The sequence below is a fragment of the Topomyia yanbarensis genome, chromosome 3 (genome assembly GCF_030247195.1).
Source record: "Topomyia yanbarensis strain Yona2022 chromosome 3, ASM3024719v1, whole genome shotgun sequence".
Lineage (NCBI taxonomy): Eukaryota > Metazoa > Arthropoda > Insecta > Diptera > Culicidae > Topomyia > Topomyia yanbarensis.
Window position 1 is genome coordinate 426,924,121 of NC_080672.1, and position 23,060 is coordinate 426,947,180.

The 23,060-nt window shown below is 37.3% G+C and overlaps 1 protein-coding gene across 1 annotated transcript in view; it reads left to right on the plus strand.

The window, feature by feature from the left end:
* LOC131691899 (sodium-coupled monocarboxylate transporter 1) overlaps nt 1-23,060 on the plus strand; it is a 285,364-nt gene that overhangs the window by 197,594 nt on the left and 64,710 nt on the right. Inside the window, exon 10 of the mRNA XM_058978642.1 lies at nt 7,273-7,420. Coding sequence (XP_058834625.1) covers nt 7,273-7,420 — 148 coding nt within the window. The remainder of the gene's footprint in view (nt 1-7,272; nt 7,421-23,060) is intronic.

Below are 23,060 nucleotides of genomic sequence, written 5' to 3' on the forward strand. Positions count from 1 at the left end.
TGATATTTTATGATTCGGTGAAATGTTTCACGAGCATGAATGGTAAGTCGTGACTATTATACTAGGTATCATAAACAAGTTCACGAATACATGAATAATATTTGATGATTTTGTGAAATTTTTCACGAGCACGTATATTGGATCGTGACCAATATATTATTAGTCATGAGTTTGTTCACGAGTATTGAATGGATTCATGAATAACATTCCGAGTTTCGAGAAATAGATTACGAGAAATATCCAGAATGTTTTGGTTTCGTGAATCAATGTTCCTAAATATATGAATAGCATCATGAGTCAACCTTTGGTTTTTATGAATAATGTTCATATAGCAGTTCTCTTACAGAAAATCGATTTAGTAATTTTGTTTTTTGTTTATGATTTTTGTTTATGATCCTGTTTTCCCAACGTGAAAACGTGGTTGTTCCAGAAATCATTTTATTCACGATTTTGGTAACAATTTATTCCGTGTATGATTAACTATAGACGTCGTTTTACTGTTCGCAGAAGCAAGAATGAATTGCCAAACAAACGTGTCATGGAAAGGCTATTACAGATTGGTTTCTGAATTGATGAAGAATGGCGACCTTTAGCAAGGACGTGTCCGTCGAAGAATTTAAATTTGAGGGCATCCTTTTCCACTCGAATACGAACGAGTTGATAGCAGTACCAACAAGGACGTGCAATGCGAGCATACTGAGAACTGGGCAATCGAGAAATGGAGCCTGATGCAATATGACGATTGCAATCTTCGTATAAGGTGCCTCCGAGCTTGGAGCTAGAGGGCTCGTAATGACACCGAAAGAGGAGAACGAACTGCAAGAACCGCTCTCAGCAAAGCAGTCAAGCTGAGCGTGCATTGAGGAGCTTTGCCACAAAGCTAAGGCGCATTTTCGGGGAGGCGCCTACAGAGTTGTCATGGTAAAGATAAAAGGCCCAACTGAACTACCTGTAAGGTGCCCGGAGAAGGTGATAACTGATAACTGCAAGCGACAGAAGCTTACCTTAGACGGTTACCTGAAACGTGAAGAATGCTTTCAACAGTGCTAGCTGAGAAGCAATCGCCCATTCGCTGTACAGCATGAGGGTGCCTGAGCGCCTCTGCAGGATTTTAAAGAACATTGACCCACCACAACAGCCCCACATATGAGTGGCTCATGAGAACGACTCGTTCGGTCTGTGAAGACGGCTTTAGAATCTATGTACACGTGTCGAAACCTAAACGAAGAGACTTTCGCTTCCTTGTTACTGGATGCGAAAGGTATAGTAAATTCTCGGCCGTTAACATTTATTCCAATTGAAACGCCGCATCAAGAAACCATAACTCCAAATCATTTTCTTCTCATGAACTCCAGCGGTGTCACGCAACTATCAAAGTCATTGGAGAAGTCACAGATATCTTCTCGCAAAAACTGTATTCTAAGCCGTGTCATGGTGGATCAGTTTTGGAGAAGGTGGGTTCGAGAGTACCTACCCACCCTTACACGCTGTACCCAATGGTTCACATACGTGTTACAGTAGGTGACCTTGTCATTACTGTGGAACATTCCCGGTGCAATGGATGGATCAGAGGACGAGTTCTAGAAATGATAATGGGATCATACGGTAGATCGCGGAGAGCCGTCGTACAAACATCATCCGGTGTAGGGCGTCGAACAATTGCAAAGCTGCCAAACTTGATCTGGTACAAGAAATCGGTAAAACTGAATCTGAGACCCTAGACCCGTATAGCGGCCCGCAGGATGTTACTGAGACTAGTACCAAAACATCGGGGATCCTCTCGAACATGTACCAGGTATCAATCTATCTCACATCACATGTTAAACTCCACGTGGAAATACTCGAAAAAAAATGTTCCCAAAACTTGAATAAAGCGCCATGAATTCAGGAACAATCACGTTTTTACGTTTCGTAAACAGACGGAATGAAAAAAATCATGTGTTTTATAATTGTGTTCCATTTTCAGTCAGTAACGCCTAAATAACGCTTTTATTTGTGAATAAATTTGTTTTTGTTTTGTGAATTTCAGTCACGGTTTCCACCATACTATTACTAAATCGATTTTTTGTACATAAACTAGTTCACAACTTTATGAACATCATTCCTAAAACCAAAGGTTGATTCGTGATTTTATACATAGCTTTTGGCAAACATAGTTACTCGTGAACTGTTTCGCGAAACCTGGAATATTATTCATGAATCCTTTCAATCATCGTGAACTAGTTCAGGATTCCAAATATAATAGTCACGATTCAATATCCGTGGAATATGTTATTGTGTTATTTTTGTATACGATTCTTGATTTAGTTACAACTCACCATTCATGATCATGAACTATTTCACAAAATGATGAAATAATATTTGTTTATTCGTGAATTAGGTCATGATTCGTAGTATTATAGTCATGACTTACCATTCGAGGTCGTGTAATAATTCACAAAATCGATAAATATTATTCATGTACTGATTTATGATTCCTAGCGACTGACCATTCGTGCTCTTGAAATAGTTCACAAAGTCATGAAATTTTATTCATAGAAACGCGAACTGATTCATGATTCCTAATATAATAGACCGTGAAGTAGTTCACAAAATCAAAAAATATCGTTCATGTGTTCGTGAACTAGTTCGTGATTCCTAGTATAATTTCTACGACTCACCATTCACGCTCGTGAAATAGTTCACAAAATCATAAACATTATATTACTAATGGATTTGTGCACTGGTTCATGATCCGTAGTACATGGTTCACGATCTATCTTTAGTGATTGTGATATTCAGAAGACATCCGTAACAATCCGTAATTCTATGGAGCCGCGAATCTTGTTCGTACTGCAGCTCGCAAAACAAGGTAACGCGAATCATTTTCGGTTTTCTGAACGAAATCGTATTGTCACGTTACTCCGAGCACAAAATCCGATAGTAATTAAACATGAACAGTAGTCACATTACTGCACGTGTCATTTTTGAACGTGAACCCAAGAATAAAGTATCACGATAACGTATATATATATATATATATATATATATATATATATATATATATATATATATATATATATATATATATATATATATATATATATATATATATATATATATATATATATATATATATATATATATATATATATATATATATATATATATATATATATATATATATATATATATATATATATATATATACTACGAAAAATGTGAAAAAGATCCTGAAATCATGAACATAAATTACACTACTCGTGATTAAAATATCAACAATCGTGACTGAGATCCTGAAATCATGAAAAGTCACACTATTCTTCCAGATAAATTCAACGCGAAACTCGTAAATAAAATAAGCATAAGCATAAGACGAAACTTGTGAATAAAATATCATGAAACGTGAATATAAATTTTCAAATATGGTGACTAAAACCTTAAATCATGAACATAAATCGTGCTACTCTGCCAGAAACATCCGATACTAAGCTTTCATGAATACGAGGATTATTATCCATAATTACAGGAACTTGGTCACGATTCGTAAATTGCTCGGTTCACGAAATTGTGATTTTTCGTTCATGAATTTATGAATGGATTTTTTTCCATGTTACAGTGATAAGACAAAAGCAGGCAACACGCGAGGAGATTCTATAATTTGGAATAAGATTATTTGGATTTGTGTTTAAGGTACCTAACCTGTACCTATCCCTTTATTCTGGATGCTTTGGGGCATTTTAAAGTGAGGTTAAATTGATTTTTTAGCAGCATTTCACCGCACAAATGCAGTTTGTTTTGCTTGAATGTCTTTTAATCGCTTTACTCCAACAACGACTGCATATAACAGTTTTAAAGTTCCAAACAAACCTATTCGAAATAATAAACTAAAACGCTCTACTGCGAATGCAATCGTTTTCGTTCCAATTATAATTCCTATAGTAAATACTGCTGAATACGTTCTAAGGGATTTGATTGTTATATAATATGAATACCTAAAACTCGTGATAACAATAAAAATAAATCAGTACTTCCTGGCCGTCAGATGGCACCACTTTTGGATTAACTATCAAGATATAGATTAGCTTCGCAATATTTTGAAAACAAATCAAAACTGAAACTGCTTTAACATAACCCAATCTCTTCGCCCACCACAATCTCTAACAAACCCAAGCCTCTCAGCATGCGCAAATCTAGTTGTGACAAATTAAACAAACAGCACACACGTCGCATTCCGCAGTATTGAACTCAATCCAAACCAACCCTACCTACCTTGCCTTCCCATCCACATTGCTAATCATTGTGTGTACTCATCGCATTTCCATTTTCGCGAGTTTCAACGCACGACTAACTTTGCACACAGCAGGGAATCGGGTGTAAGTTTTACACGGTTTAACTGTGTGCGAGTTACAGAAATGCCATAGCGTTTACCGTTTCTTGCATGATCCGGATAATATAATCATGATGTTGCTCGGTTGGAATGCAAGCATCGACTAGCACAAAGCGACACGCTGAACCTCCATTAATAACCTCCTGGTATTTGATTGAGTATTGACAACTCTGCCGGAATAGACTGGGTATGGGTGTTTTCTCACTTTAACTAAACTCTATAGCAATAGAACATAATTTCTGTTAACTCCGAATTGTTTGGTAGTAAAAAGACCAGAATCCATCCGTAAATAACAGAGATATTAGCGTTCTTAATCGTGACGCAAAAACGTGACATCGTTTGATTTTAGATTTTAGAGTGACACTCAGCTCAAAATCAAAAGAAAAATAAAACGAACTGCAATTTGGTTTATACTGTTATTTTACAGATTGCGCTCGAAAAACTGCGACGCTTACGGTCGAAATCTAGTACCGAAATCTAAGAAGCTCGAACGCTTGGTCGAATGCGATACGGCAAATGGCGCAATTTAGTCGAAACAACTTTAAAAAGTTTCGAATCGAGACACTCGAAACGAGATGCTCAATGCAACCCCTTCTTATATTTCCAGAACAATCTCGAACATTCCTTTCATTAAAAAAGCTAGATCAAATCGGTACAGCCATCTACGAGACACCGAATTAACTGTGACTTTCGCCGGTGTTTCCGAAACCGTGGATTGATTTTGCTCACACCATATTATCCATTCAGTGAAATATTAACGACCTATGGAATAACCTCGGAACTGAACTGACTATGTATGATTTTTCTATTTCTACTGATATTTGAAAAAAATAGGCTGACTTGGTTTAAAAAATAAAGTTCTTGTAAAGCAGTTTTCTGTGTAATTATGTTTAATGCAGCTGTGAAATGATTGTAATGAGGTACAAATAGATGATCGGTTTCATGCGCATCCGAGCATAGTTTCTAAGGTGAATCTTGAAATGGATTTGTCCCGTCTAGCAACAATAGATCAATTTCCATATCATTTTTGCTACATAAAATTTGTTTAAAAGTATTTTGAAAATGACACGAATTTATAAACATGACCGGAAAAATTAATTTAAACGACAGTCGAGCATACTAGATGGAATTGAGAACACATCGAGTGTGTATTGCATTAGCTTCTAATAATTGTGTTACCGATTAAACCCGGGCATCGCCTAAAAACTGTATGTTTCACCAATTTCACACTAACAGCTTAATGTTAATTTTTCTTACCGGATTTATTAAGAGTGTAAAATGGTGGTTTTTCAGTTCAATCTGTTGCTGACAGATCTATCAGCAATGTAGCTCCCTTTGGCGAACCAAGCAAATATGTAATAGAACAATGCATTCAATCAATGCAACCTGCTTTCTACGAACACAAACCTTTAGGCAGATGTAAACGAGAGAAACTGATTCGTTGAAGCGAACATTCTCTGTTAGCACGATATTGCAGCAATAGCTCGGCAAGCTGAACCAGTGCGATTCGAAGCGATTCTAGTCACAGAGATATTCCCTCTGACATAGATCATTCTTCGCTTGCTGCAGTTCGTTATACGGATCATATTTGCATGTTTCCAATAAAATGCATTTTCTCGTTATTCACTCCCCTTCTCTTCCCCCATCGAGCGGTAGAGATTTCTGTGTAGCGAATTTCAAATGAAATATCATTTCAAACTTGGATTCGCTTGGATGCATTCAACTTGCTGTATATCGAAAAACCCCAGCTTGTTCTATTTCACAGGGAAAGGGAAAAGTTTTCCCGCATGAGCAAAAAAAAAATATATATAGTTAAAACACAAACTTCAACCGAGCACTCCAATTGAGGCAGACTGATAGACAGCGAAATAAAACAGAAGTCACAACGCATCAGCGTTTTCTTTCCCGCCGCCCGGGTACGCTTGCAGTCGCTGTCGAAGTTCTAAAATCATAAAGTGGATAAGTTGTACCATACTCACTCAGACACAGTTCGGTGCTGCTTTGGAACCGTTTGTCACGCAATTTGACTGGCTTGGGGTCTGCTGCGAAGGCACTCTTGAAAGTTTGGGGAACTGTTTGAGCTGTGATGTTTCTTGCAGGACCCGTCACGTAGAGCAACAAAAAAGGCGCCGAAGGAGGCGGGTATTTTAGGCGGGAGTTTTTGGTTTCGTTCCTAAAAAATCTTTACCCAAAATTCATAAGAAATTTGAAATCAATTTCGATTCTTTCCCCTTTCTTCCGGTCTATAGTTCGACAAGGATGGCGTGCGCTATTCGAACAGATTGACAGTCAAACTTTTTACTAACAAAATAAAAGGGAAAGCGATTAAGGAACCATGCGAAGGAAAGTTCAAGCGCGAAAAATTCTATTTTGTAGTCGGCAGACATTCGATTTTCTGAGTGCTGGAAGTTGTTTATAGAACCAAGTTTGTCAGTAAAATGCAATTATTATTAGTATTAAAGCATTTCGATAGCGTAAACTGCGACAAGCGGGAAATGGTATGCGACCATTCCGAATTCGACGAAACTAGATTTTATTTACAACTCGAGAGAGCTGTGAAGATAATAAAATGGTCAGATAGGAACCATCGAATCGTAAAAAAGCAAATGAATATCACAGCTTGCTTAAATGTTGATGCTGTAGCAGCTTCGTTCAACTGGAGCAGTTTTTCTTCATCGGACTGGAAAATTTCAGTGTCAAATTTACATCGCAACTAAGCGATGGTAACGATTCGCGCGTCAGCCTGAGCCGTTGAAAGTTTAATCATTCTGTCATTGCGATATTAAAGCTGGAGGAGATGAATAGTCGGAATCTGGAAGTGGTTTTTCTTTCGCTTCCTAGGGACCATGCAAATTCAATTTAATAATTCAACTCTTCAAATTTCATTGCGGTTTCCTTTGCAGGTACGGAGTGCTATCCTTCGGACTGGTTTTCGTGGTGGAACGACTCGGTGGCATTCTGCAAGCAACCCTCACCCTCAACGGTCTGATTGGCGGTGTGACGCTGGGACTGTTCGCTCTCGGACTGTTCTTCCGTAATGCCAACAGTAAGGTAAGCGCACAAAGAAACGAAATCTATTTAACCATTCGCCCCGTTCGCCCCGTTGATTTATCGCTGCGACAAGGCGATACCGTCGGGAAATCTGAAATTGAAAAGTATGTTTTATTTTTTTGATATTTGAAAATTGCAGGACAAGTTTGAAAGTAAGTTTTTCTGACTGTCTGGATCAGTCATATCAACAAAGCATCCAAGTCATCGTGATCCTCAGAAAGGGTGCAAATTGATATTTCTCATTGCATACTATATTCGCGGGGGATAGTTGTGGATCATATTTCTTTGAAGTGTTGTCACCAGCTTTCACGACGTCAAAGTGTACTTATGTATTGAATTTTTTTGTAATCCACAATGATTGCGTTGCTGCAAAAGTACACAGCAAAAAAAATCATCTAACTTTACGTCTTGCCAGATGCACATAAAAGGAGCGTCCCAATTCACATAAATTTACTTTTTATTACATGTAAAAATGTAAGATGTTTCGCTTTTTCTATGCCATTCAGTCTGAGTTTTACTTCAAAAGAGTCACAATATTCGATTTTACATATGGTCGGTGTTAAGCCAGACCGGACTAAGTCGCAAAACATCAAAAAGTGAGATAATGGTAGCACTGGATAAAGAATTTCCTCAGCTACATTAGACTCTTGCGAGATTTAAAATATGTAACAATAAATAAGAATTATGACAACAAATAATTTCCAATTATAATGTAGAGGATGGTGAGATTGAAACTTTAAACTCGTTTTTCTTGAAATCAATATATTGTCACTTAGTCCGGTCTGACTTAACACCGACCATATCATAGCATGTAAAATTCTATTATCGGACAGAAAATACGTCGGTGCGTTGATATTTATGAGTTAGGAGCAGTTTATTTATTTTTTCGCAGATCTTTTTAGACAAATTGGGCTTAGATCTATAATGTAGGAAAAATTGAATAAATTTGAATTTCAATTGGTATTAATAGTTTTATTCAAACCAATAAAGTAATCATCCAGGGGCTACCATTGGATGAAAAGTATGACACGGATTGCGAGATCCTTTGTATCAATTTTAATAACCTTTCTTATCAGCTCCTATTTCTTCATTCGCGAGTTTTCGTATTCTAGGTACATAGTAAATCAATAGGGTAAGGTGGGGCAAATCCGACCGTTGGGTAAACCCGACCCCCTCTGTTATCGAAAATCGGAAGCACTACGCGAACTAATATCAATGTTGTCGGGTAGAGCATCGAAAATAATCATAATGGTGGCATGACAGCAGTTTATTAGTCTACATTGAGATGCTCAAACGACAATAAGTGTGTTTTTAAAACTTTTGATTTGATTTTTGTGCATCATTGATTTCAAGATATTTCTGCATGTTAAATTGATTGCATAAAAATATAAGTGGATTTAAGTTCTTTGTTTTAAGTCCTACAAAGTGCATATATGAATTTAGTCTAACTTTTCTCGTATTTTTTTAATCGCGTCGTAATGAAAAATGTTGCGGTGGGGCAAATCCGACCTCTAAATAGTGGGGTAAATCCAACCTCTTTTTTTGCTAAGAAAATGTTTATTTATCAATTTGAAAAATATTTTTATTATTATTATTTATTATTTTTTGCGCAATGGTTCGTAATTACAAACGAAATACACAAACTCGTGATGAATATAGTATTCATCGAGCAATTGCTCCTATGTAAATGGGAATATTTTTACGTGCTACTGCTCGCGATTTTAACATTCCCAGATTGACATTGAATTCCATTTTCGTCATATTACAGTTCAATAACATAACATTCATCAATTTATCATTGAACAACCATAAAATTTGGGTAATATCTGTACTAAATCAACCAAAAACATAGGCGATCGGGTTTACCCCACCATTTTTGAAAACAGCAAAAATGAACGTTTTCGCAAAACTCTTGTATCTCCAAATTTTCTAAAGATACGAATAAAATGCCGTTCACAAAAAGTTGCTCAGAAGTCTAACCTTTAATTTGGTATATAAAACGACTTAATCCGATGTAAAATGAGCATTTTACAGCCAAAACTATTTACTAGGTCGTATTTGCCCCACCTTACCCTAAATAAAAATCGATTTTCTTACTGCCTAGTTTATTCAAATATTTTACGTATGTTTTCAATGTTTTACCTACGTTTTCAATATAAAAACCGACACAGAATTTAAATATAAAGAAACAAGATTTTGAGAAACAGTCAAAAATACCCTCACGTCAAAACAAGGAATATAAGTAGAAATATGTTTACCAATAGAAAATTTATCCATTTATTTCCAAAAATGCATCATTGCCAGAAGTTTTAATATCAAATTGATGGTAAATAAGTTTGAATTGAGTTTCCATAACGATGATGTATGCAAATAACAGGAAAATATATTTGGCAAAAATGTATGAGATTGGAAAAATTAAAGAAAACGGGCGAACTTTTAGGGAGTCTTTTAAACTACGGTAGAGATTTGCCAATTTCAGAGAAGCTTTGTGATCACGAGGGCAGCACTATAGAATCTGCGATCTGCATATCAAATATTTGCATACACATAAGATCCGTGAACTGTAGGAAAGACTTGCGAAGTTCAGTGAAGTTATGCAAACTTTAGTAAAGTTCTCACATATTCACGGAAAGCTTGGCATAAGTTCTGTGAATTCCAGTGAAGCTGGAATATTTCGAAAAGTTTTAGTATTACAATTTTAGGAAACTGAGTTCCTCTGAGATTCAGATAAGTTTGAAATAGCTATTTAAACCTCACTTCTTTACTTCAGGCATGTTATAGGAGAATTTACAAAATACAAGAAGCTGTTATAATCTTTCACGAAACATAATCTCGGAATTTTTCTTGAAGCTGCATGGGATTTATAATATTAATTGCGTAGCAGAAATAAAATATATTTTTGAGTGATTTCATAACAAAAACTCAGAAAATGACAGTAAAATTGGCACTAGATTCTCTAATAAAAATAATCAAGACATAAAAAATTCCTACCTACCTCACTAGAGCATACTATTTTGAATATGTTGGAAAATTTTTTGTAGTAACATTTCCGGCCAACACAAAAAAGATTTGAGCAAGACGCGTTTAAACTTTTTGTACGCTCGAAGTTTACCTAAGATAACAATTCTGCCGTAGTGTTATCTCTTACGGCAGATAAAAATTTTAAGAAAGAAACCGAACTGTGCGAACTTTAAAAAAAAAAAAAATTTTGCAATATTTTGGTAAGATATGCGAATTTCGAAGACACAGTTAGGTTCAAGCCTTCGCTTCAACAAGACGCGTATATTTGAAGCTCTCGTTTGTATAGGCCAGTGTTTCGGTAACGCTCCAATAAGCGTGATACGGTAAATCTTGCATCAGCTTTATGACGACAACATCTCTCATTGCATATTTGATGCACAATCTGTGACTATATCAACTAGGGTGATGAGCCCATTATCGCTATGTTTCTATTATTACGCTACCCATTTGAAGCCGTTGGTTAGAGCAGTGTCTGCCATCTCTGTTTGACGCATTGAGTCAAATGGTAGCGCAATAATAGGGGCACTCGATTCGTGTTTTCGTTGCGCATAAACACGAGAATTTCACTGTTTTCAGCGCATGTATGATATTTTCTTGGTACTTAACAACGAAGCAAAGCTGTTGATGCCAATTTGTACGCATTCCATTGTTTGTAGGCCGAGTAATTAATGAATCAGTGATGCGCCCTCCTTAGTATGGTGAAAATAGGCACTTCACCCTATAAAGATCCGTGAAAACACTTTTAAGGTGAACTTGAGTAACTTCCCGAGGAGACCTTCGTTTGAAGATCTACATTCATTCAACCACAAGACTATTGGTCTCAGTCCCGAGCAAGTGAAGCGCCTGCAGGTGAACAACGTACTAAACTGTGCACAAGTAAAGTACGTGGATCTGAAGACCGCGCAAGAAGTGGTCAATCAGCATAACGAACGTCACGAGATTCAAGTTAACCAAACCAAGGTCAAGGTACGACTTACAATGGATGATGGCGGCGTGGAGGTAAAAATACACGACCTGTCTGAAAACATCACAAACCAAGAGATCGTTGCCTTTCTGAGATAATATAGTGACGTAATTAACATAAAAAACTCGGTATGGGGAGAAGACTTTGCTTTTAAAGGTAGGTGTGCGAATAGCCAAAATGAGCGCTCGACAACACATTCGATCATTTGTCACAATTCAAGGTGAACAAACGCTTATCTCGTATCGGAATCAGCCTCAAACATGCCGTCGCTGCACCAACCTTCTTCACCCAGGCAGTACATGTGTGGAGAACAAAAAGTTACTGGGACAAAAGACTGACCTCGATAGCAGACTAAAGAGAGCACAAGGCAAACCTTTATCAGGGGAACCCAAACAAATCGAACCGATAACCTTCGCTAGTGTTGTGAACAATAGCAACCTGGTAACGTCACTGATTCCAAAGTTCGTAGCCACGAATTTGAACGAGCTCAACGAGATTACACGATCATCCCAACGCAACACTCACGACGACTCGGAAGCACCATGTTCAGCGAATACAGTAGTAAAGCCATCTATAAAAAATGCAGATGACCAAATGAAACTCAATGATCTGTGTAATAGCAGTTCATTTCCAGTAACCAATACTAAACGGACAACGACGATCGCCCAACAAGAGGATGACCAGCCCGAAGTTACAGGTATCGAGATGCTAACAGACAGTCACTCACATGCCATTCCAATGATCGCTGACGACACCACTTCTGTGAGTACCTTCAAAATTCCTATCCTCGTGCGGAAACTCCCGATTTCCGAATCAGAGAGCAATGATTCCTCTACAGAAGATTTGGGGAATGCATTTCAAAAAGAGAAACGTATGAAAGGTCGTTCTATAAGGAATCAAAAAACTCATTCACCATCCCGATCTCCCCATCGCGATACCAGATCGACTCTATCATTACAAAACAAAAAATGAAGCCGTCTTTGATTAGCTATAACATTGACACCATTAACATAAATGCAGTGTCGAATGTAAACAAAATTTAGTCCCTTCGTTCCTTTATCCGTCTTATTGATTTAGATATAATTCTGCTCCAAGAAGTTGAAAATTCGAACCTTTCAATCCCTGGATATAATGTTATATCAAACGTCGATGATTCCAAAAGAGGCACTGCTATAGCACTAAAATGTCACATTCCATACTATAATATCCAACGAAGTTTAGATAGTCGCATTCTTACTGTTAGAATCGGAGATTGTGTTACCCTATGTAATATATATGCACCGTCAGGTAGTCAAAGTTACTCTACAAGGGAATTCCTGTTTAATAGCTCTGTCCCATTTTACCTTCAAAATGCAGCAGATTATTTAATTGTACGCGCTGATTTTAATTGCGTTACCAGCAACAAGGACGCGACCGGTGTTGGTAATGTGAGCATTGCATTGAAAAATTGTGTTAACAGCTTAGTCTTATGTGATACGTGGGAATCTCTACAAGGTAACCGCGTCGAGTACAGCTTTATTCGTGCAAACTCTGCATCTCGTCTTGATCGAATCTACGTATCAAAGTCGCTCGTTTCAAATCTTCGCACGACAGAATTTTTCGCCACCTCTTCTACTGATCACAAAGCATTTCGCATAAGATGTTGTCTACCCGACTTGGGAGGAAAACCACAAGGACGTGGCTACTGGTCCATTCGATCTCATATTATCAATGACGAAACTTTAGCGGAGTTTGAAATAAAATGGAATCGTTGGCTACTTGAACGACGGAACTATAGAAGCTGGTCTGAATGGTGGTTAGAGTTCACTAAACCTAGTTTCTCCTAGTCGAAGTAAAAGCTCTATAACAGCTATTATGCATCAGGATCGCCTTCTTTCAAACCATTCTGATATAGAAGCCCATGTTTTCGAATATTTTAAAGAGTTATATACTGAAAAAAGTGTACAGGCGAATACCAACTTTCCCTGCAATTGCATGATTCCATTTGATTCGGAAGCAAACAACAAAATAATGGACACGATTTCTACTTCAGAAATCTTTTTCGCTATAAAATCTAGTGCCTCAAGACAGTCGCCTGGCGGTGATGGAATTCCAAAAGAATTCTATATGAAGGCCTTCAATATTATCCATCCACAACTAAATTTGATTTTGAACGAATCTTTACAAGGAAACATTTCTAAAAAATTCATGGAAGGTGTCGTTGTTCTAAGTAAAAAAATCTGAGGATAAGAGCATTAAAGCATATAGACCGATTTCTCTTTTGAATTTTGATTACAAGCTTTTAGCGCGAATCTTGAAACAGCGATTAGGGAGAATACTGGAAGATAACAATATACTCAACCCAAGCCAAAAATGTTCAAATTCCAAAAGAAACATATTTGAGGCTATGCACTCAATCACAGATCGGATAGTGCAACTTAATTGCAAACGGAAAATAGCAAAATTAGTTTCCTTTGACCTGGATCATGCGTTTGATCGCGTGGACAGAAGTTTTCTATTGAATACATTACGCAGTATGCAATTTAATCCTAGTTTCGTGAATCTCCTAGAAAAGATTTTCAGCAGCTCATACTCTCGCTTAATAATAAATGAAAACCTAACCACTGAGTTTCCAATCAATTGTTCCGTGCGACAAGGTGATCCCCTTAGCATGCACCTACTTGTGTTGTACCTACATCCGCTTTTAGAAAAACTGTTTACTATCTGCAATCATCCCCTCGAATTGGTAGTTGCCTATGCTGACGATATCTCGATTATAATTGTCGAACAACAAAAGCTAGACACTGTAAAACAAGCATTTTTAGCGTATGGTCTATGCTCAGGAGCTGTTTTAAACCTACAAAAAACGATCGCCATGAACATTGGACGGCAATGTAATGATGGAACTCTCTCATGGCTAATTATAAAAGAATCAGTAAAAATTCTTGGAGTAACTTACTTTAATTCGTTGAAACAAACGATTGAATTCAACTGGAAAAACGCGATCAGAAAGACATCACAATTGATGTGGTTATATAAGCCAAGAACACTTACTCTTCATCAGAAGATTATTTTGGTAAATACGTATATAACCTCTAGGCTTTGGTTTCTTGCATCGGTGAATAGTATTCCAAATGCGTACGTGCCTAAAATGACCTCCCAAATTGGAAATTTCATATGGGGCCGTCATCCCACCAGAGTACCAATGGAACAATTGGCTCTGCCTATATCAAGGGGAGGACTAAATTTGTATCTTCCTATGCATAAATTCAAGGCACTTCTATGTTCCAGATACATCAAAGTATTGGAGAATACACCATTCGCTCTTTTTTTTGAAGGTCAGCTAAAAATCCCCCAAATCCCTCGGGAATACTAGCCCTGTATCCCTGTCTGAAATTTATCGCCAAACATCTTCCATACATTGCTGAGGATATTCCATCGTCAGCATCACTTCATGACCACTATAGAGGGTAGTGCAGTTATATCCAAATATTCTGTGGAATAAAATATGGACGAACATTACGAGTAAAAATCTCACATCTGTAAAAAGCTCAACGTATTACATGCTAGTGAATAACAAGATCTCTTGTGCGGCGCTTCTCTATAGATTTAATCGAATATGCAGTCCATGTTGCCAGTATTGTCCAAATGTAGTTGAGAACCTAGAACATAAGCTCTCAAAATGCAGCAGAATAAAACATCTATGGGACTATCTTCTTCCACGATTGGAGTTAATTTTAGGAAAGAGGATAACATTTAGTGCGCTTCAATTTCCAGAGATGAAAAATTGCAGGGCAGACGTGAAATATAGGGCTCTAAAGATATTTATTATTTATGTAAATTATATTTTAGATGCAGAAAATAATCTGTCAACTGAGGCACTCGGTTATGTTTTAAGCTGTTTCGTATAATGTATGTACCATGAATTGTAAATAGTGTAATGATCTGAATAAATGTGTTTACAAAAAAGACATTATGTAAAGTTAACTAATGTGTCTGAAAAGTCATACGTATTTCAGAGATGTTCTGCTTACTGTAGGAAAGTTTGGTGAACTTCAATAGTTACATGAAAGTTCTACCAACTATTGCAAATTTCTAAGAACTGCAAGCTTCAGCTGGGTTTGGTTATTTCAGGAAATTCATACGAGCTTTAAAAAAGTTTTGTGTTCTATGGAGTTTTTTTGGGAAAATAGCAAGTTCGGTCTGGTCATTAGAAGATTAGATTAGATCACGAACTATCCAACCCGGTTAACTCATTCGGGGTTGGGGTTTCTGAATAAATTTCAGCTCAATTGCACTCGGTTGTTGATTTGAAATTGAAAGAGCTTAATGGACAGTATCGATTCTCAATGATATCTTTAAGGTCATTTTACTTATAGTTGAAGTACTCATCCGAAATAGAATAGACAAAACAAAGCGACATTCTAAGAACTCAATACCTGAAATAAGTAGAAACACAAAAAAATGAAAACGGTGACGAAAATGTGAAAAAGTACTCAAGAACAAAACAATAATCAGTCATAATTATAACAATAGTGTATGTAAACACCGGGAAAAGACTACACATTTCGTAGAAGTGGGCTTGGAAGAGATTCTTAGAAAATCGGCGGACTTCAATTGTATTTAATAAACTTCAGGAAAATTGTATCAACTTCAGGAATATTCTGTGAATTGCGGAAAAATTATGAAAAATTCCACATTTGGGAAGTACTGCAAATTTCTGGGGGATTAAGCGTTTTACAGAAAAGATCTTCAAATGCGGAATGCGCGGAAAATCTGTGTGCTCCTAAAACTTTCTGCAGTCTTAAGAAATGTTCTGTGAATTTTATCCAAAGAATCTCTGCATTTTTCGGACTTCATGAAAATGGTACAAACTACACGCATGTCCTGCTAACTTGACCAAATTTCTAAAAACTTTAGGGAAGTTCTGCGAACTTCACAACAGTTCCTAAATTACTAGGCGTATTCTTCTAACTCCACAAAAGTTCCGTGAACTTTATTGAAATAACTTTAGAAAAATTCTGCAAGCAATTAGATAGCTTCCATAAACTTTAAGGAACTTTTTTGAACATATTTCACAGGGTTTGCTGAACTTTCCTTGAACTAGTAAAACATTCCTACAGTTCTCAGCACTTTCTTAAACTTCGTAGAATTTTCCTGAACTTCGCAGAACTTTCCTAGCATATTATACATTTTTGTGAAATAATGGTTAGATTCAGCTGAACAATATGTTCAGACAACACTTCACCAAAAGTTTAATATCTTCTTTTAACAATTGACTAGCAGTCTTCGACAAAGTTGTAGACAATTAAATTATCTTTCTAATTTCCACTCGCAGTGATAATCTGATGCATACAGTACCACCTAGCGGCGGAAAAGCGAGATAGTGTGTTTTCTCCATGTAAATTGTCGAAAGATCCCATACGTTGGTCTGGTAGCTAGACTTGTCCGATTTGCTTCAAATTTGGTGCAAGTACTCCTGGCGGGACTGGAAATCAACCCGGGGTGGGCCGATTGAGTTTTCAAAAATTCATTATTTTTCTGGGCAGTCTAATGTTCCCACATGTGGTGCTCTAACAAAGTTTCGACGACCGGCTATGCCACGGTTCGACTTGGTTTGTTGTTCTTTGCAGATCATTCACTATATTGGAAAAATAAAGGGTAAATAGGATGACAGCGGCTTTTTCTGTGTTTTTTTTTTCATTCCGAGGATGTACGTTTTTCCCTGCCAGCATTAATTCGGAAAGAGAGTTTGCAAATTCTTTATGAACGGTGTTTATCATTTCTTTTTTCAAAGTACGTCAGGATCAGCTCGGGGGCAAATCCTACTCTAATCTGGTTTGGCACTTCCACCATTTTACCCAAGACATTTTGATACATGTATTCCTGTGTTTACGACTGTCGGAGTTTTATGGGCAAGGTCGTTCGGCATGCATTCTTTAAAGTAATCTGGATGAAACACATTGTCGAAACGTAGGAAAGGAAGAGAACTTTCTTTCCTACGTTTCGACAATGTGTTTTTGTCTTCCTCAGGGGTTGACAGAAAACATTCAATCCCTGGGGAAGACAAAGACACTTTGTCGAAACGTAGAAGAGAAAGAGAAAATCTGTCCAGATTACTTTAAAGACTGCATGCCGAACAACCTTTTTTATACACTTTACTAGTTTCCTTTGGGCGTTCTGACTCAAGCAGTGCTGAATTCCAATACATTGGTCCTTACCGTTTTTTGGAGAATTCTTGCTGGAGGTCCACTGTCTTAAGCGATTGACTTCGGTCCATGATTGTGGTCTGGGAAAGCGCTGATCACGGTATGGCTATTGGCTACCACTAGTAGCCTTTGTGGAAATTCGAGATGAATACATTTGGTTGCTATCTCTGCAGTGCTTCCGTTCACCGCACTCCCAATAAAAATGATCGTTTAACTTATACAATAGATAAGCTCGTTTTTCGGAAGGGATATAAATAGATTTCAAGGGTTATTTACGCGTTTGTTTTTGTGATAAAAGAACATTTCCGTCGCGGGAGCTTTTTCAAATTTCCGGACCGGTACCAGCCACACTCATTGTGACACGTCTATATCTTTAGGCTTCTGAACGAAAAGTGAACTGGAAGAGAAGTGAACACTTTTTACCGGCCTACTTTGATTTGAATTATATATATGGTGGTTGCCAGTATACTGCGGCCAATGTGACCAATGTGTTTTTTATGTGACTAAATTAATGCATTCGTCACAACAATGTGCTATGTGTATACTTTTAATAGTAGGACCAGAAAAGTAGATATTCTTTTATATGAAACAGTCTTAGCATTTGTTTGGATAAAGAAGGAGTTACCTTAATTTTCCTGCATCTGATTAGAGAGTCTCATCCACCACCGACGCTTTTACAGGAAATTATTTTTTGCGTTCTCACAATTCCTGAACGATGTGGATTAATTTAAAAAAATATTTTCAAGTGCGTTTTTCTTATCTTTTCGTTATTTTGTGAAAAAAAATTCCGAACAATTTATATGGAAACCTGATTTGTTTATGTTTTTGCAACGCATCAAGAGAGTGCGGTACGGAAAAGCGCGCCTCCTAGAGATAAGCAAGAATGCAGCACAGCGGAATGCAGAGCGTTGCTAATGTTCCAGATTTATCAGTAATCTTCCAGATTTTTCCCAACTGAACAGACATTAGTTCAAGCCAGACATTTTGGCAGATTTTTCCAGATATTGTGAATTCTACCTTACACCTTAGGCGGGTATAACATTATACCAGATTTATCTGGAACAGCCAGAGCTTTTTAAGCTTCCAGCCGAAAGTCAAATCTCTTTTTCTGTCAGATTTTAAAATGATAGAAGTTGTTACACACAAATTTTGTAGACCTTGGTCATATTCGATTAATAAACTTTCTATGAAGATCAAATTGTGTGCCAAATTTCGATGACTGCCAGGCAGTTTTAGTTGAAAGGCCAGATTTTCTTCAAAAAATAGTACAATGCGGGTTTGCCGCTGTCATTCTGTTCGGGCCTTACTCATGTTATGGAAAAAATGCCAAAACAAGTACTGCAAGTGCTCAAATGAAGCTTTCAATATTCATGTAGTACCGGTAATATGGTCGAACATGGTTTTCTCTTTGATCAAAAGTAGGTCATGTAAATGCTTACCATTGTACCTATTGGCTTTCGTATAAACACGTGAAATCTTTTTACGCCGTAAACCGCTCTGTGGGAGGTAGGATACCAGGTAATATCTCCCGCGGCACAAACGAATAATTAGTTCATTCACTTCATTTATTCATTAATTCCATTCTGTTTAATTCTGCTGCAGTTGACATTGACGATTTCGACATTGATTTGGGGTATCAAACAATCTGCAGGTCTGTCGCGGTAGGGTCTGTTGGCGAAAATTATACTACAAAGCGTAATTCATCAGTAAATTACGTACATCAAGAAAAAAAAAATCAGCGATAATTTATTATTGATCCCACGCTGGGCCGTTTATCGCTATATTTTGGCATAACACCAATCAGTTGATTGAAGCCGGCAGACAGATGAAAGTAATTTCGAGGAAATAGGTAATTGAACTTTGCTACTTCGCTGAATGTCGATAGCCCGATGCCACAGCATTTAATAAACGGATCCCTTCCGAATGGTCCGTGAGGTGGAACCAACACATTTTCATATTCATTTCCGGGGAATTGATTTTGGCAGCAGTTCTCCGGGAACAGTTAACATCAGAGAGGTATAAAATATTGTTCGATATCGGAACAGGAGTGCGCAATTAAAATACATGAATTTTAATTCGTAAATGAGCTTTCGGTCTATTATCCTGCGCGATTTCTATTGTATTGTCCATTATTTGTATTGTGGAGAGAACATTTTTTCCCGAATAATTATATGAACTGCTGCTGTCATTATTGGAGCTGCATAACAAAAGGTAATAAACCGCTGTGGTGGCATGCTGCTGCAGTGGATTGATAGTGCTGACAATATGTTGCGACGAGCGTTTCCCATATCGGGGAAAGTTTCGACCACGATTCTGGAATGTTCGTAACTGTGGTTGACTGGCACTGCCAGTTTGATACTATTCGTAATGCGTACGATTATCAGCATGAATGTGGGATGTGCCATTATAAGCACACTCGGTTCTAACTTTCCTAGAATCATGTGTATTGAAGCGACTGCATGGAATTAGTTTTGGTTTTATGTGGTTGAAATTGGACTGCTCATATTTAATCCAGTTAGAGCTCAATTGAGTTTGTAATCTGGAAATTGTAATTATTTAGATCGTTGCAATATCTGTGCTTGTTTTGGAAAAGGAAGTGGACTAGTAAGAATTATTTGGTGTAGATTGGTGGTCTAGGAACAAAACTTCAATTCTATTATATATATATATATATAACTGGTTTAATAATATGTGGAACTTCAATTTGACTAGTCAACAGTTTATCCTTAATATTCTTATTATGAAGCCGATATTTCTGTACGACAGGTATCGGAGAGCTCTCCTGTTATATTGCTCGAGTTGCTACATAATCATACCTGGCTACATTGTTCATCCGGTTTACGCAATAAAAACGCTGCGCAATTAATTCGATTTAATACAAATTCGCACACACCCTTATGATCATTGATAAAACAAAATGATCATTATTTTCTATGTTTACAGCGCCGACCAGAGTATGATATTTACTTCTGTACCGTCTACTCGAAGAGGGCATAGGATTTGTACTATTTCATAAACATGCAGCGTATGAAAAGTAACAAATTGTCACACATTTCATTATTCCCCCCTCCCCTAGTACGTAACGAATCCTTTAAAAAATGTTCCAGCTTACTCTCCCTCCCCCATATGTCACAACATGTAACATTTTGACAAACCCCATACGCTCTCCCCCCTAACATTGTTACGTAATTCATGAATGGTCCCTAAAGAATATATCCAAACGGTGGACGAAAATAGTATTAACGAACTTTCTTGAGTTAGCTATGCTATATTTCTCCCTAAGTTGAAAAAAATGAGATTTTACCAATATTTCCACTTAGGGGAAAATTTTAGGTGAAACCACTCTTTGTATGTGAATTGCGCTAGATTGAATGATTAAGAATCACCAAACTCGCATCACAAAATGCAGATATTAGCAATATGGGTTTTGTGTCGTTCAAAATTGAACTTGATGGACAGTTCAGAGATACCACTCTGTCTTCGGATTCGTGGCCTGTTGATGTTTCTTTCAGATAGTTCAATAATTACACTACGAACCCAGACGCTCTCATAAAATCTTCTGAGGTTAATTCAGTAGCGTGAGCTTGTCTAACTGCAAAATCTTCGACAGATTCGAATTTCGCATCATATTTGTCTCCTTCAAGTGTTCTATGTTCAATTTTTACAAATGGTCAGGTAAAATAAGCCGCTTTCAATAATACTGCTCGTTTCTCAAATATTTACAACTTCCCGCACGATCGTCTTTGGATCGGCGTGATGGAATTTGAGAAATCGACTTTCGACACAGACTTGAGTGATCAACTGACTATTACCAGTGGCTTATTATTATAGCAAGATTCTTTATTTGGGAAAAAATATTGTGCAATATGTACCATCAAATTTCAAACGTTTCTTTTTCAGTTTAAGGTATACTTTTCTGGGTTAGAGCTTTAAATACAAACAAATAATTTACAGGAAAAGCTCAATAGCTTTGTAATACTTAAGATTTGATGGTATGTGTAAACTGACATTTTTCCCTAAACATGACCCTTTACCAACCCACGAGAAGTTCTTAGTCATGAACCAAACATCCTGTAGAAACAATTACAGTAATGTGAACTGCCAGAAATCACACGGTGGAGGCGTGCTCATCGCTGTATCATTCGTTTTGAACCGTTTCATTGATTCAACGCCTGTTAAAACTTCGAGTACCAAGCCCAAAAAATTCATTGGGAGCCCCAGTCCTCAAAATTAGTCGGAACGCTGATTTCGGGTTGGTACCCGAATAGAAAGGAATAACACAATTATAACTCTTGGTTTTAAACTGTGAAGTCCAGTTCCAATTTTTTTTCAAAAATTTCTTCATGGTGATTTAGTTGGAACTCTAAATCCCTGCCATCTTTTTATTTGTTCTGCTCCCAAGCCCAGTTCGTTGAGAAAAATTCGATCAAAAATGTCCATTTTCACCTAAAGATGTTATTTTCCTAAATTTCACGCATGCCACACGATCTCAGGGTTGGATTTTTCTGGTGCTAGATAATAATGATATTAACCTACTAGTGGACACCAGCCCCCTCTGCTATTATCGGGTACCCAATATACGACGAATGATTATCTAAGTATTTATTGCATTGTGGGAAAATGATATCAAAATAGAATTGTAGATAAAAACCCCAACACAAACCGCGAGCCAGTCGAGATGAGCTAGGGGAAGGAATAGAATAAAAAAGCAACCGATTCTTCTACATTTGTTATTACAGATTCGGCTCGCGTGCGTTCGCTACACCAGGTTGCATTGCTTCATTTTGTGTGCAAGCAGAATGCTTCATAGACGAAGAAAGCTTTTTTTGGAAATGAAGTTTGCGATTTTTCCCTTTCTAGCGAGCAATGAAATTATTTCGTTCATTCTCGGGTGAGCAAGAGAAAAAAAACTACTGGATTATTTTAAGAGAACTTTAAGTCGAGTGATTAAAAAGTAGAAGTAAACTTCCTCTTCGCAAAGTGCAATTGAAGCATCGGAGTGGAACCGTTTATCATTAACTGTATTTTACAAGCAGCCTGTCTTCCACAAATCGATTTTCCGGCTAATCTCAACATCTCAGATAATGATCTGGACTACCCGCTGAATACTACCCGCCTAATTGTTGGCGAAAAATCTACAAATGTGACCGAAAAAATTAAACATCCCAACCGAAGCCCCAAACAGTGGTCGAAATTCGAGCACGTATGCTGTACAATTAGGTGCCGATGAAGCTCAATGGATGTGTTTCGATTCCTATACGAAAGCTGATTTTGAACAATTCTTTCTCGTGGCAAGATTCTTAACAGGTTCAAGTTTGTTTTCATGAAAAAGAATTATAGTTTGGCAAAGGGATCTGTTCCTGATGCTAGAAAACCAGCGTTTTCATGACGGATAAGACTATGAAATTGAAAGAGTTCAAAATGGAGCACCATGACAAACAGATTTTACCTTTCATTAAGTATCATG